Genomic DNA, 15232 nt, shown 5'->3' with positions numbered 1-15232 from the left:
AATAGCAAGAAGGTAATACTAAGAACTTGAATGACTGGGAAACGGACATAAAAACTACCAAGAAAAATCTGTTGTTTTCGTCCCACAGAAAGACAAAGGATGCAATTTTTTTTTTCGCTACACTTATGTTTCTACATATCTTCTTTCTAGCTATTTGTTCTCCCACTTTAAGGTGGTATAGAATCGGGAAGTCTCTATAATCCCCATTTTTTCCACTTCAACTCAAACAATTCCCATTTATTAAGCATGTATTATGTGCACGTAGGAGGACTGTGCAGGGAAATGAGGATCCAAAGGGGGGGGGGGGGAAGGGGGAATGGAAAGGGAATCCTTGCTTTCAAGAAGCCTCTATTCTATAGAAGGTACACAGTATATTATTTTATATGGGTGTGTGAAAGGTAATTTGAAGAGGAAAAGAGCACAACTAGAATTATGAAAAATACCCTGAAAAGGGTGACATTGAAATTGAGCTTATAAGAGAATTATAAGTTTATAAGAAATTGGAGGATTCTAAAAGGTGGGATAAGCATATATTCTAAGCAAGGAGGACAGCATGTACAAAGGCAGAAGTAGGAGCAGAAAAGTTGGTTCAGGAAATGTCAAATAGGTCAATTTAGACTCCATAAAGAAATGGGAAATGTGTGTGAAGGGGTTGAAATGCCAAGGAAAGGAACTTATATTTCATCCTAGAGGTAAGAGAGTCACTGACTATAGTGTTCTAATATTCACCATTATTTAATATGAACTTTCTGATAGAAATCTGGGTCAAAAGACTTCCCATATCACATTATATTACATTACATTCTCAATAATACAACTGTCAGATGGTATATAAGACATGAATGTTGTTTGAAAGCTTTCCCACTTTTATTACATTTGAAGGGGCTGCTTTCAGCTAGGAGCTCTGGGACACAGTAAAGCTGGTGTACTGGTTAAAGGCCTTTCCACATTTATTTAAAAGGATTCTTCAAATATGAATTTTCTGATGTCTAATAAGGTGTGTGCTTCTGCTGAAGGCCTTCCCACATTTGTCACATTCATAAGGTTTCTCTCCAGTATGAATTCTTTGATGGTAGGTAAGTAGTGTATTCCTATTGAAGGCCTTGCCGCATTCATTACATTTATAAGGTTTCTCCCCAGTATGAATTTTCTGGTGTCTGACAAGGTCTGGTGTACGGTTGAAGGACTTCCCACATTGACTACATTCATAAGGTTTTTCTCCGCTGTGAATTCTCCGGTGAATAGTAAGGGATGAAGTGTCACTGAAGGCCTTGCCACATTCATTACATTTATGTGGTTTCTCTCCAGTATGAACTCTCTGATGACAGATAAGCTTTGCATTCTGGCTATAAGCCTTCCCACATTCTTCACATTTATAAGGCTTTTCTCCAGTATGAGTTTTCTGGTGTTTAATAAGATCGGTGCTTCGATAGAAAGCCTTCCCACACTGACCACACACATAGGGTTTTTCTCCAGTATGAATTCTCTGATGATAAGTAAGGGATGAGCTATCAATGAAAGCTTTTCCACATTCATTACATTTATGGGGTTTCTCGCCAGTGTGGATTCTTTGATGATAAGTAAGGGATGAATGTTGGTTAAAGGCTTTCCCACATTCGTTACATTTATGAGGCTTATCTCTATTGTGAATTCTCTGGTGTACAGTAAGGTTTGTGCTCTGGCTAAAGGCCTTCCCACATTCATTACATTCATAAGGCTTCTCTCCAGTATGAATTTTCTGGTGTCTAATAAGGTCTGTGCTTCGGCTGAAGGCCTTTTCACACTGATTACATTCAAATGGCTTTACTCCACTATGAATTCGCTGATGCATATTAAGGGATGAACTATCGATAAAGGCTTTCCCACATTCACTACAAATGTGGGGCTTCTCTCCAGTATGAATTCGTTGATGGCAAATAAGTCTTGTGTTCTGACTATAGGCTTTTCCACATTCATTACATTTGTATGGCTTCTCTCCACTATGAGTTTTCTGGTGTTTAATAAGATCCGTGCTACGGCTAAAGGCCTTCCCACAATGATTACATGCATAAGGTTTCTCTCCAGTATGAATTCTCTGATGGTAATTAAGGGAGGATTGTTGGTTGAAGGCTTTTCCACATACATTACACTTATGGGGTTTATCTCCAGTATGAATTCTCTGATGTACAGTCAGATAAGTGCTTTGGCTAAAGGCCTTCCCACATTCGGTACATTTGAAAGGCTTTTCTCCAGTATGAATTTTCCGATGTCTAATAAGATCTGGTGTCCGACTGAAATGTTTTCCGCATTCAGCACACTCGTATGGTTTTTCTCCAGTGTGTATTCTCTGATGGTAACTAAGGGATGAGTGCTGTTTGAAGGCTTTGCCACATTCACTACATTTATAGGGTTTTTCTGCAGAATGAGTTTTCTGATGGCAAACAAACTTTGTGCTCTGGGTGAAGGTCTTTCCACATTCATCACATTTATAATGGTTCTTTCTAGCATGAGTTTTCTGATGCCTAATAAAGTTTGTGCTCAGATTGAAGGCCTTTCCACATTCATTACACTCATAATGTTTCTCTCTTGCAGTCTTATTATCACACTGAATGAGGTCTGTTTGATAACTAAAGAGTTCCCCACATTCATTATACTCAGACTGTTCCTTTCCTGAAGCAAATTTCTTAATTAGACTTGAATGCTGTTGAAAGCTTTTCCCAAATGTATCCCACTGATTTTGATTCTTTGCTCTAGGAACTCTCTGTTGTTTTTCAGAAAGGACTAGCCTCAGACGGATGCTTTCCCCAAATTCATTACATTCAAGGCTTGTGACATCCCTGGGAATTTTCCTGGAAAGAAATGTTAATTCCTTGGAATGATTCTCCTGGTTGCTCTTCTTTCCTAATTGGATATCACTTTTCCAGATGTCTCCCACCTTGAAGTCCCAAGAACTGTTGCTTGTGAATCTCTCCTGAGATGATTCTTGCATAGTAATGCCCAGCTTTACAGTAAACTCTTTGGTTTCAGGCTTGGATTCCCAATCTGAAAGAAACAAAGAAAAATCCTCTCTCTTTACTCTTTCCATTTAATCTATCTCCTCAAAGAAAGCGATCTGTACACATGAAATGGCAGAATGAATAATAAAATGCTACGATTTTAAATTTATAGAATAATTTACTTTGCAAAGTGTTTTTATATGAATCATACCATTGGATGCTCACAGTCTTGTGACACAAGCAAGACAGTTATTATTCTACTTTACAGAAGAAACTGCGACTCAGAATAATTAAATGGTTTAACTAAACCAGCTCTTCAGGACAATTCTGGGAGGGATACTGCGACATGCTGACAACCGATTCAATTACCCCTTGGGAGCACTCATTGTGCCCTTTAATATCATTACAAGGTATAACCTGAATAATTCCAAGACTTCAGGAGAAGAACAACTACATCCAAAGATAGCAAAAGGACATGTGGAAGAAGGGCTAGTTTAGGAAGCCCTGGGGGGAGGGGGAGAGGGGGGAAGGGAGGGAGTAGCAAGCTTTACAGGCCTAGGCTAGTTTCTCTTTTAAGGGGATTAGACATAACTCAGTATTTGGACACTAGGGTACAAACCACTGGGATTACTTCCTGTGCTCCTGAGGCATAAAAAATCTAGTCTCAAAGGAGCAGGAGTCTCTCAGGTTTAACCAGGATTCTCCCTAACCAGACTGTTGATGAATGGAAAAGGGGAGCAGCCTTCACTTGAATCTAGGATTGTATCCCTTTAAAGTCTTGTATTCATAAATAAAACTCTTTTTATCAAATTCTACATGGTCCACAAGTGTTTGATTGTATTCCAATCTCAGACCTAAATCACAAGTCTGGCCTCAGTTAAGCCTGGTCTACAGCATCTGGTATTCATCTCTAAGAAATTCTGGAGAATAAGTATGACCCAAAGCATCATTTGAAACTCCATGATTTGGCAAGGAGAAATTCAAGGAGATACAAACAAAAATACATGCTAAAGCAGATGTTTTGTGCAAAATTGAGAAGAGTAATCAAAAGCCAAGTTAACCTAATTTCATTTTCTTTATTGATGGGGTCTTTTGCCTGACTATCAGAAAACTAAAGTGCTTAGCTAGACTTCTGTGATATATGTGTAACAATTTTTCAAGGAGCGTTAACAGACAAAGTAGTGAGTCCCAAACCAGACTATGGATGTGCACAAAGTGGACTAATCAAATAGGCTGATGAGGGACTCTATTCCTCTAAGGCAGGCACTTAGCTTTCTTCAAATAGACATTTTTACAAACTGCTGCCAATGTGGTGCAGGCCCTCATCACTTCCAGCCCAGACTACTGCAACCGCTGCTATGGGCTGGTCTCTCCCACCTCCAATCCATCTTCTGTTCTGTCAATAAAGTGATTTTCCTAGAATGCAGCTCTGATCACTCCTTCCCCTCATTCAACAAACTCCAGGGACTCCCTATGGCCTTCAGGAGGCATTATAAAATCCTGTATTTGGTGTTCAAAGTCCTCCCTAGTCTTCACATACCAGATTCTCTCCAAGGACTCTCTGAGTAGCTACACTGACCTTCCTGCTACTCCACCTGTTGGCTTTGGCACTGATGGTGGCTCCTGCCTGGGATGCTCTTCCTCTTCATCTCCACCTGTTGCCTTTAGGAATCAGCCAAAACGTTACCCTGGGCCAGAGGCCTCTTCTAGTCCTTCTCCTCCCATTGCCTCCTAAGGCCTTTTTTCGGAGATGACCTCCAGCTTATCCTCCAGATATACTGTATAGACACAATGATTTATAAGTTGTTTTGTCTACCATGATGAACTCCAGGATAACAGTTGGGCCAGCCCGGCCCTGTGCAGTGGGAAAGCCTTCTGGGATTGCTGGTCCCTATGTAGCAGAAAGTCAATGAAAGACCCTGAAAAGAAAAGCTTGGGATAATCTCTCCTGTGCCCTAGGAGCAGAGTTCAACTTTTAAAAACAAGCAAAAAACCAGTATGAGCCCTGAGCTACCATGGAGACCGGGAAGATCAGAACCCAAACCCAGAAGGGGAAGCCATAGCAAAATGCCTACATGTGAAGCCTCAAAGTGGGATATGAACAACGCTCTCTTGGAAGAGCTCAAAAAGTATCTTAAAAGATAGGCAGAAGAAAAATGGTGGGAAAAGAAGTAATAGCTATGTAGGAGAAATATGAAAGTTTTTTGGGAAAAAGACAACTAAGGAAAACAACTCCTTAAAAAAATAAATTTGGTGAAATGGAACAAAATATACTGAGGAAAACAACTTCTCAACCAGACCCTGAGGCAAACAAGAGGAACTATTTTCAGGGATCCAAAAAAGCCACATACAGAAACAAAGCATGGCTTAGAACTACATGATAAAGAAAACAAAGACAAGGCGTCCATTGTGAAGGCGATGTGACCCACAGGAAGAGTAGCGGCTCTGGGGTTTGAGGCTTGGGTTTGGATACAAGTCACTGAACCTCTCTAAGGACTCTTTCCTCATCTGTAAAAGGATGAGGAGAGCTTGACTGAATGGCTTGGGAGGACCCTCGGAGCTTTAAAGCTTTGATCCCCCAGATGGAAAATCAACCATCACATACTATGACTGTCCCACATCTGGAGCAGTGTTTTCCAATGGCAAAACCCAAAGCTCTCCTGTTCATCAGGCATTATTACTGCTAAGGCTGAGAGGAGCCATGGACCTCATAGAGGTAGCCGCATCCCGGCTCTGCCAGGAGCTCCTCCAGCGGCCGTCTAGCCATGTTCAGGACCTCCAAGGACGATCGGCGGCTGCCAACCTTTGTGGGTGGCAGGTCAGCCCATCAACTGGAGAAAGGGAACACTCCTTAAAGGAGCACGTTTCCTGGTCACTGCCAAATGAAACAAAGCGGCAACAGCATCTTCCCAAGAAGCAAGGAGGCCATCAAGGACATGGAAGAGCGGGCCAGGGAGTGAACCCCTAGGGAAGCCACAGGATGGACCGGCAGGCGAGTGTTTGGCAGCAGCATAAAGCTCTGGGTTTGATGCTCGGCACCTCTCATCCACTACAGGGAGCCGACCACCAGTTAAAGATTCTTCCTCTCATTCTTCAGGGAGGCTGAGCAGCCACACACATCCCTCCCGGGTGACGGGGCCTATGATGAGCACTGATCCCAAGAGTCCTTCAGCCCTGCGAAGGCAGTTCTCATGCCTCCCTGGAGTCTCTTCTCCTCCAGCCCCTCACACAGCCTGATATGCAGTCTCCTTTCTGGTCATCCTGTCTGTCCATGCTTCAGCCCCAACCTCAGGGGCCCCATCGATATGGGGATCCCCTCCCTCCACGGGGGCAGATTGAGGCTGTTGAGATTTCATCACCCCATGCTCACATCTGTCCACCACATTCATAAAATCTAGTGCGGTGCTCCCAGTGGTTAGAGTGGTGAGCAGGGGCTGCAGCCCACCCACCCAGCTCCAGTTCACTGGGCTTTGCCAGCTACAGAAGGGATGGAGCTCCTCATGGCCAGGCTGAGGTTGGACATCCCACAGAACAGACCCAGCCCAGAAGTCTTGCCTGTCCTGCCCTTCCATCTACTCCTGCAGCACGTCCCATCACCTATCTCCCCCATGGCGACACAAGCGTTCTGATTACTGCTTCCATCACCATGTCATCATCCCAACTTCTCTGAAACCAGAGCTCAGGGTCCAGTCTTTCCTATGTCATTTTCAGTACCAGGATGTTTTATACTTACCAGGAAACAAAAACTGTGGCCCTGAAGGAGGGAGTTAATGGAAGAATGGTTTCTTGGGGGGTGGGAGGGGAGGGAGAGAAAGAAAGAATATCGAGGGAGCAAATTCCTCATTCTGGGGACAATTTTTTCTGAAAATAAAGGCAAAGAGCAGCAGCTCAGGACAATGATTTGTTCCAACAAAGGCTGTCTATGAAAGTGCCGGCAGCCGACAGCTCGCCCTTGCCCACAAGCCTTGGGGCTCTGTAGTGGGGCTCTTTGGGCAGCACTTCAAAATACGGCCTCCGTGGAGGGCAGATTATCCCCTCACTTACCTAAATAGGAACTTCCTGAGTGTTCCTTCTCCAACATCCAGGGGGTTTCTCCTCTCTCCAGCTGGGTGATCACGTCCATCTGGGGAACTGGAAGCCCTGGTTATCACAAACAGAAAGGCTGAGGAGAGAGCACCGCGGAATTCAGTTCTCTGAAGGTGCAGAGGGCTGGTCAAAGGACCTCCAGAGGAAGCTCCGGGGGGAAACCCAAGGAAGGGAGGTGCTGTGCTGTGGGGCTCCTGGGTGACTTGAAACTGGGAAGAACATGAGCTCATTCCATCCATTTCCTGCCCACCCTCTCCTTACAATCTCTTCACCCCTCGGAATCTACCCTGGTATTGGGGGGTTATCAAGAAGAAGGGACTAGCTACGCCCAGAGAAAGAACTCTGGGTGATGACTAAAAACCATTACATTAAATTCCCAATCCCTATATTTATGCACACCTGCATTTCTGATTTCCTTCACAAGCTAATTGTACAATATTTCAGAGTCTGATTCTTTTTGTACAGCAAAATAACGGTTTGGTCATGTATACTTATTGTGTATAATTTATATTTTAATATATTTAACATCTACTGGTCATCTTGCCATCTGGGGGAGGGGGTGGGGGGTAAGAGGTGAAAAATTGGAACAAGAGGTTTGGCAATTGTTAACGCTGTAAAGTTACCTATACATATAACCTGTAAATAAAAGGCTATTAAATTTAAAAAAAAAAAAAAAAAGAAGGGACTTCCTCTGCCTACCCCAGAGAGCAAAGCTCCAAGTATGAGAGGAGTTGCCAAGACACAGATTCGGGCTGAAGGGAAGGCCGTGTTCCGAACCATTGTCTCCATCTGAAAACAGAATGGGCCAACGTGGGAAACGGCATTAAACGGAGTCCCGAGGACACACATGGGGCCGTCGTCCTAGGGACCACAAGGCCTTGGAGGCCAGTCTGATTCCAGCTTCTGGGATTCTAATCTATCCTCAGTGACAAAGGAAGGTAGCAGAGCCAGTTCAGGGCAGCCTAAAAGAGCTCTCAGTTGTCAGTGAGACCGCGCAGAGGCCATTGGTGGGAGGACAGGAAACAAGTGCAGACTGTCTCTCAGGCCGGGGAACTCTGCTCTCTAAGAACTGCTAACCCCTTGAAATACCATTAGCCACCTAACAAGGGAAGGAGTCAAGAGAGCTCGGGGGCCTTCCACTTCCCAGGGCAGGGCCAGGGTCTCACCTAGGAACACCAGGTTCCTGTAGTTCTCAAGCATCACCTCCTTGTAGAGCTCCTTCTGAGAGGGATCCAGGTGTCTCCACTCCTCCCCAGAAAAGTCCACAGTCACATCCCTGAAGGTCAGTGACTCCTGAAACACCAAAGAACAAGAGACTTAAAGATGGAAGGAACTCCCAATATCCTTTAGTCCAACTTTTGTTTTACAGAGAATGAAATGGAGGCCCAGGGAGGCCCAGCTACTGGGCACAGCTCTGTGGGAAGCCCAGGGAGGGTGAACCACTGGGCATGGCCTGTCAGGAGGCCTAGCCACTGGGCATGGCTCAGCAGGAGGCCTAGGGAGGGCAAGACACTGGGCACAGCTCAGCGGGAGGCTCAGAGAAGGTGAGACACTGGGCACAGCTCAGCGTGAGGCTCAGACAGGGCAAGACACTGGGCACAGCTCTGCAGGAGGCTCAGAGAGAGCAAGACACTGGGCACGGCTCAGTGGGAGGCCCAGGGAGGGTGAGACAGTGGGCACAGCACAGCAGAACACGGTAGTGGTGATCACAGTGCTCTCTCCTTACATCAGCTCCCCCTTCACTCTCTTCCAGGGAATGCCAGATGTAACAGGTACCCCAGTCCACCCAGCTGATGGATTCCCCAATCCCACTGGCACTGAGGGACTATAGTTGTCTTGAGGTGCTGGCACAGCTCCATGCCCAAGAGGCAGCAGAGCTGGAAGGGCTTCTCGATGTCTGTGTGTCCCAGACCATCACCAGCCAGAAGAAGGAGGTGCCACTGAGGAGAATTCACAGGGCACAGCTCTGTGGGAGGCCCAGGGAGAGTGAGCCACTGTAACTCTGGGCAAGTCATGTAACTCTGCCTGCCTCAGTTTCCCCATCAGCAAAATGGAGAACATCAGAAGAGATGAAGGGCCTGGCCCAGAGTAGGTACTTTTTCTTTCTCCTTGCGGAGGGCTGACCTTGGACTCAGGACTCTGGGCAGCCTCCTCCTCTTAATGATTATCAACATATTTTCAAATTTAAACAAGGGAAAGTAGGTAAATAAGAAATAAAATTATCTTTTTTGCAGATATAGGATGACAGAATTTTTTACAGATGAGAGAAAATTGTAGTCAACAAAAAAATTAAATGATGTAATTAGAATTTCTGTACATTACCAACAAATATGGCAGGAATAAAACTAGAAAAAGAAATTCCATTCAAAACAAATACAAAAGGTATAAAATATCTGGGAGAGTATCTACCAAGATTAATTCAAGGATGAGATGAATCTGACCATAAAATACTCATTGCAAAAAAAAATATTAATTTCTCATTGGCAGAATACATAAAAATACATAAAAATGAGAATATTTCTTAAATTCACTTATTCAATTTTATTCAAGTCAAACTAATAAAGGATCATTTTATAGGTCTGGAAAAAAAAGTTAAAACAAAATTCACATGAAGGAACAAAAGATCAATAATGTCATGGGTAACAATAATGAAATGAGAAGAAAGGGATCCAGCAGTACTTTATCTCAAACTATATTACAAAGTATAATTGTGAAAATGAAACTATTAGGTTGTACATTTGAATCAACACCTTGTATATTTCAAATGAGTCCTGTATCAGAGAAACAATGCAAAAAAAATCTCCCCCAGTTAATATTGGAATTGTAACTTGATTATACTAATAGCTGCAAAAATACAAAATAAAGCAAAAAAAAATTTTTTTTAAATAAAAGAAGAGGAAGCAAAGGAAAAAAAAAAATCCAACACTAGATAGCCACTATGGGGATGACAATAACTTGGATTAAATTAGCCAACTTGAAATACAGAATCAAAAACTTAAGGTAGAAAATAATTCTTTGAAAACTACAATTGGGCAAAAGGAAGCTAATGATATTCTAAGACACCAAAAAAAATAATAAAAAAATCAAAAGGATGAAAAAAAAAGAAGAGAAAATGAAAAATTTCATCAGAATCAACAATTTGAATAACAGATTGGGGAGAACTAATATAAGAATAATCAGAGTACATGAAAGTTATGATACAAAAAAAGTCCTGATACAACATTACAAGAAATTTATCAAGGAAAATTGTTCTAAAGTTCTAGAATGAGGAAGCAAAGCAAAATTAGAAAAAATCCACTGATAATTATCTGAAAAAAATCCCAGGAGTAAAACTCACAGGAATATCATAGCCAAGTTTCAAAGCTCCCAAGTTAAGGAGAAAATATTGGAAAAAACAAGGAAAAAAAACCCAAATTAAATATCATGAAGTTATAATTACACAAGACCTAGTAGCTACTACATCGAATGACCATAGGTCTTGGAATGTTATATTTTGTAGAACAAAAGAACTGAAATTACAATCAAGGGTAACTTCCTCAACAAAGTTAAGTAGAATATTGAACGAAAAAAAAAAAGACATTTAATGAACTGAAAGACTTTCAGACATTTATGATAAAAAAAAAAAAAAAGCAGAATGTAAGGGAAAATTTAATATAGAATATCCAGAAGAAATAAAAGGTGAACATTAAAGGTCAATTTTAAGGTATTCAGTGAAGTCAAGTTATCAGTTCTCTTATAACAGTTATTCTTTGGGTAAATTGAAAAAAAGGCATGGGCTGAGCAGAATATGATGAAGTGATTCTAAAAAAAAAAATAAAACTGTATAGGGAGAAATAACAAGGAGCCTCATATAAATGAGGCAAAAAAAGAAAAAGCTGATACAGAAGAAACTAGTTGGGGGAAGGCAGGTAGTGATGGAATCTTATCATTAGGAACGGGTTAAAGAGGGAAGGGTATTTAGAAGGGTAAAAAAAATCTTCTAAATACAGAAAGAAATGATAAGGCAAGGGGATAAGGCTTGGGGAGAAGAGAAGGAAGGGACTCTTATGGGGGTGGATAGATTAAGTAATAGAACAAGATAGTAGATATTAGTAAAGCTGAGGAATGGGGACAGGAATAGGTTAAATAGGATGGGGAGAAAAAATAGGAAGGAGGAAAATGCACAGAAAGCTATAATTACTTTCTATGCATTTTCCTCCTTCCTATTTTATTTAATTATTCAATGCCACCCCAATTAAATTACTAAATTATCTTACTGAGTTAGAAAAAATAATAACAAAGTTCATATGGAAGAACAAAAGGTCAGGAACTTCAAAGGATGAAGGAAAAAAAGATGTAAAGGAAGCAGATTTGTCATTCCTTAAACTGTTTTATAATGTGAGAGCATTGTTGAAGTATAAAATGGTTAACTTCATTTATTTTAAATAGAATTTTCTTGTATAAATAAAACCTATTTAGCTGGGAACAGGAGAAATGCAGAAAGTTGGCAAAAAATAAAATCTTTCATAGACAACCTCTCAGTTTATGACTGGGATGAAATATTGCTGGGTCTAGGGAATGACCTAGATCTATTAAGGAAGAAGTTTGGAGAAACAGAAGGTTATGGAAATAACCATAGTGCAGTCTCGCAGATATGTGCATATTTGACGCCTATCTATCTGTCTATCTACCTCTCTATATTTATGTTCACAAACACACACACACACACACACACACACACACACACACAAAACTGCTATTTGATGGAGATACCCAGCCGAATCATAATTAAGTTCATGTAAGTGTCTGAATACATGATTTCACGGGTGTAAGGAGCGCTCAGGCCAGGAAGCTCCCTCCTCCAACTGCGGGTCAACAATGGGACTGGAGTCCCTGGAAAAAGCCTTGTTTCCATGGGGAAATCCTGAGAGAAGTGACAGATGCACTGGGTCGGGCTCTTCTTCCCTGCCTCTGTCCCTGCTAAAAGCGGAGGGGCCGGGGAGATGTATCGTGTGTCAAAGGGCAGAGGAGCTGCCAAGAGCAAATTCTGCTCCAGTTCTGACTGACAAGCCAGAAATAGACTGGGGGAGGGGGGGGGGGAAGGAAGGGGGAGAGAGTGGGGGTGGAAAGGCCCAGGAGCCTGTGAGGACAGAGAAAGCCGGACTTGCCCTAAAAGTATTTACAAAGCACCTTGTTCCTCCACCCACTCTGGGACTCGGGCGCCATCATTATGTCCATTTTCCCGAGGAGGCAAAGAGGGCCGGTGTCCCTTGTTCGGGGTCACTCAGTGTGTAGACGGTGGGTGCCAGAGGCAGGGTCGGAAGCAGAAACACTCCGTCCCTCATTCTGTCCATGGCACTCCTGCCACCTTAAGCTTTTGGAAGGACTGATTTCAGAGGAAATAAAGGCGGGCTGGGGGAGGGGGCGGCCCCCAGGGGTGCCCTCTGAAGAGAGAGGCTCACTCCTAATTTCCTTCTGTTTTCTAGGCCAAGCCTGCCAGTCAATAGGCCTTTCCTACATCCTTCCCAGGGGCCAGGCATTGTACCAAGTACCAGGGATACAAAAACAGGGCCCGCCTGCCTTGGGGAGTCTGGGTCTGCTTCTGGGGGCCAAGGAAGGTGCCCCCTTCACTAAAAAGGGCTGAATAACCCACTGACCGGGCACTGATTCAGGCGCTGTCTGAGGGAGAAGGCAGCCGTCCCAGGGGAAGGGGCGGCCTCAGCTGGGGAGGAGCCCCCTCACTGGGGTCTCCCAGAGGTGCCATTCTCCTTCCACGCTGGGGTGAGCGAGGGAGCCCTCAGACAGCGACTCCAGCCCCGTCCTGCTCACCTGCGCTGTGGCTCTCAGGTCCCCGGGGCCCATGTCCTCTGGCTCAGGGCTGCGCTGGCTGGGAAGGGCCAAATCCTTCGCAAGCTGAGCTGGGGAAGAAAAGGAATCCTGGGGGAGAGTGGCTTTCTTGGAGGTCACCGACCCCTCCACAGCTTAAGCACCCGGAGAGCCAGATTTTAATGGGGCCCCCAGGCCGGGACCCTCCTGATGCCGAGTGCTTCCTCTCTGCACAAAGCGCCTCTGACATCGCCTTTCTCCCAGTAGATGCCTCCACGTGTCCTGAGGGAAGGGAAGCTCCTCGAGGACAGGGCCAGGCCAGCAGAAGGTGCTTCCTCAGGCCCGGTGGGCCCGGGCTGCCATGGAGAAGCAGGGTCTCCAATCCAGCAAACGTTACCGCTGTGGAGGAGGCCGGCTCCGTACCCAGGTATCCCTGAGCACCGAACTGGGGAGAACCAGGGCACCCCGGGGAGGCAAAAGCAGCCCCTGCTCTCCGGCGGCTCCGGGGCCTGACCTCAGGGAGCGAGGGAGGAGGTGAGACCTTGGCAGCCTGAGGTCGCGGTCAGTGGGGAAGGGGGTGCCGAGGGACAATCCCTGGGCGCCAACAGCCTCCCCGAAGTCTCGGGTTCCTTTGGGTGAAGCCTGCCTGCCCCGTGGCTCCCGGAGAAGGGGCTGGTGTATTTTCCCTTTCCCTGGCGGGCCCTGAGCTTGTTGGCGAGCCCCGCCCCGGGCTGAGGGGTCTCCGGGCAGGATGGACCGGGAGGCGAGATGCTAGGGCTCCCAGGGGGAGGGGGCAGGGCAGGCCTCGGGTCCTGATGGGTCAGCCCGGCCCAAGCCTTCATTCCGCTGGGCCCTCAGGGCTAACAAAGTGCTGAGGGAGCCACGGCTCCGGTTCAGTTACAGAAACTGAGGCCGCCAGACACAGCGACTGCTTCGGGGCTCAGGCTCCTGCGCCTCCGGGGCTGCACTTGAAGTCTGAGGACCCAAGCCCGGGCCGCGGGGGGCTTCCCCCCACGGGGGCAGATTTCCACACCTGCTGGGTCAGCATTTATGACGGGCCCCCTCCGGGCCGGGCCGGGGAGTTCGGCCTGCTCTGCCCCGAGGCGGGCCCTGCCTGTGAGGTCCGGGGCCACTAAGGCCAGGAGCCGAGGATCCCTTTCCGGGGCTTCTCTCCGCCCGCTCTGAGGGGAGCCTAGAAGGCCAGGATAGAGTCTGGAGCTCAGAAACCAGTCAGGGAGGCTTCACGGACGTCTGGTACAGACTCGGCCCCCGGCCCTGCTGGGCCGGGGGAGGGGAGGGGGAGGGGGGGAGGGAGGATGGCGGAGGGGGAGGGGAGGGGAGGGGAGGGAGGATGGCGGAGGGGGAGGGGGAGGGGGAGGGGGGGCGGGGCACTCAGACCATGATTTCTCAGGAAGAGGGGCTCAGGACGCTCGGGTCACGTGGGGCAGCCAGGGTTTTGGGGTGTTTGCAGCGTTTTGCGGGGTTGGGGACTAGGGAAGCCTGGGTCCTTTAGGGGGGAGATGGGGGCTCGGGCCACCTGGGTCCCTTCGGAGAGCGGGGGTACTCTGAATGCCTGGGCTCCCTTAAGGGGGCTAGTGATCCCTAGTTGCTGGGGGTCCCTTTAGGGATAAGGAACTTCGGGATATCCGGGTCCCTTCGGGGATATGGGGGCTCAGGACATGGGGTCCGGACCACCCAGGGAGCCCCTTGGGGAGACTCACCATTGGACCGCTGTGGACACAGGTCACGTGTCCTGTGAAGACGGAGGCGGAAGCAGCGTGCAGTGTAGCGCGGAGCCTCCTGGGAGATGTAGTCCAAAATTTTCAGTGCGGGGTCTCCTGGGAGATGTGGGCCGGAATCGTCCTCGGCGTGGTGCCTCCTGGGAGATGTAGTCCGGCATCCTCCTAAGGAGAGGACCGACTGCTGGGGTCAAGGGTGCTGGACGCTTGCTCACGCCGAGGGCCTCCCCAAAACCCAAGGGGAAAAGGCAGGCGCGCCTTTTGTGTGAGAAACGTGAGGGGGCAGGCACTTTATCCCTCAAGGCCAGCTCGCCGTGAAATGCTGAACAGCCCCTGGGGGCTTGGGCACGTGGTGTTAGGGATCCCTAAGCGCCTGCGCGCTGGAGCGGCCCAGCCTTCCATCTCCCACCTCCATGCCTTTGCCCCCGCCGCGGCCCTGCTGTGGCAGTGTTACTGCAGCTTGTGCGGCTGCCAGCTCCGGGCCTCAGGCTGGAGTCGAAAGCCCCCTTCCCCTTGCTGCAGCTGCAGCCACAGGGGCCCCTATGGCCCCCCCAGGGGAAGTGGAGGATTTCCCGAGCCAGTCATGACGACCCCAGGGAGTCAGTCTCCATCCGGGGCCCCTGAAGC

The 15232-nt window shown here is 46.8% G+C and overlaps 1 protein-coding gene across 3 annotated transcripts; it reads right to left on the bottom strand.

Annotated features, from left to right (window-relative positions):
* Positions 1–494: 494 nt before the first annotated feature.
* Positions 495–14886, bottom strand: LOC100931747 (zinc finger protein 260). Of its 3 annotated transcripts, XM_031963362.1 has the most exons (6): positions 14588–14779; positions 12870–12958; positions 8228–8354; positions 7761–7850; positions 7020–7115; positions 495–3021 (listed from the first exon to the last, which is right to left on the bottom strand). In XM_031963362.1, exons 2-6 carry the CDS (start codon positions 12900–12902, stop codon positions 968–970), a joined length of 2400 nt encoding a protein of 799 aa, XP_031819222.1. In that variant the 5' UTR covers positions 12903–12958; positions 14588–14779; the 3' UTR covers positions 495–967. The 3 variants fall into 3 exon arrangements, with proteins under 3 accessions (XP_031819222.1, XP_031819223.1, XP_031819221.1); XM_031963363.1 differs by lacking the exon at positions 12870–12958 and having other exon boundaries at positions 496–3021; positions 14588–14684; XM_031963361.1 differs by lacking the exon at positions 7761–7850 and having other exon boundaries at positions 499–3021; positions 14588–14886.
* Between the last annotated feature and the right edge of the window lie 346 nt (positions 14887–15232).

This window comes from Sarcophilus harrisii, chromosome 3, assembly GCF_902635505.1.
Source record: "Sarcophilus harrisii chromosome 3, mSarHar1.11, whole genome shotgun sequence".
Lineage (NCBI taxonomy): Eukaryota > Metazoa > Chordata > Mammalia > Dasyuromorphia > Dasyuridae > Sarcophilus > Sarcophilus harrisii.
This window is presented reverse-complemented; position numbering and strand designations above follow the sequence as displayed.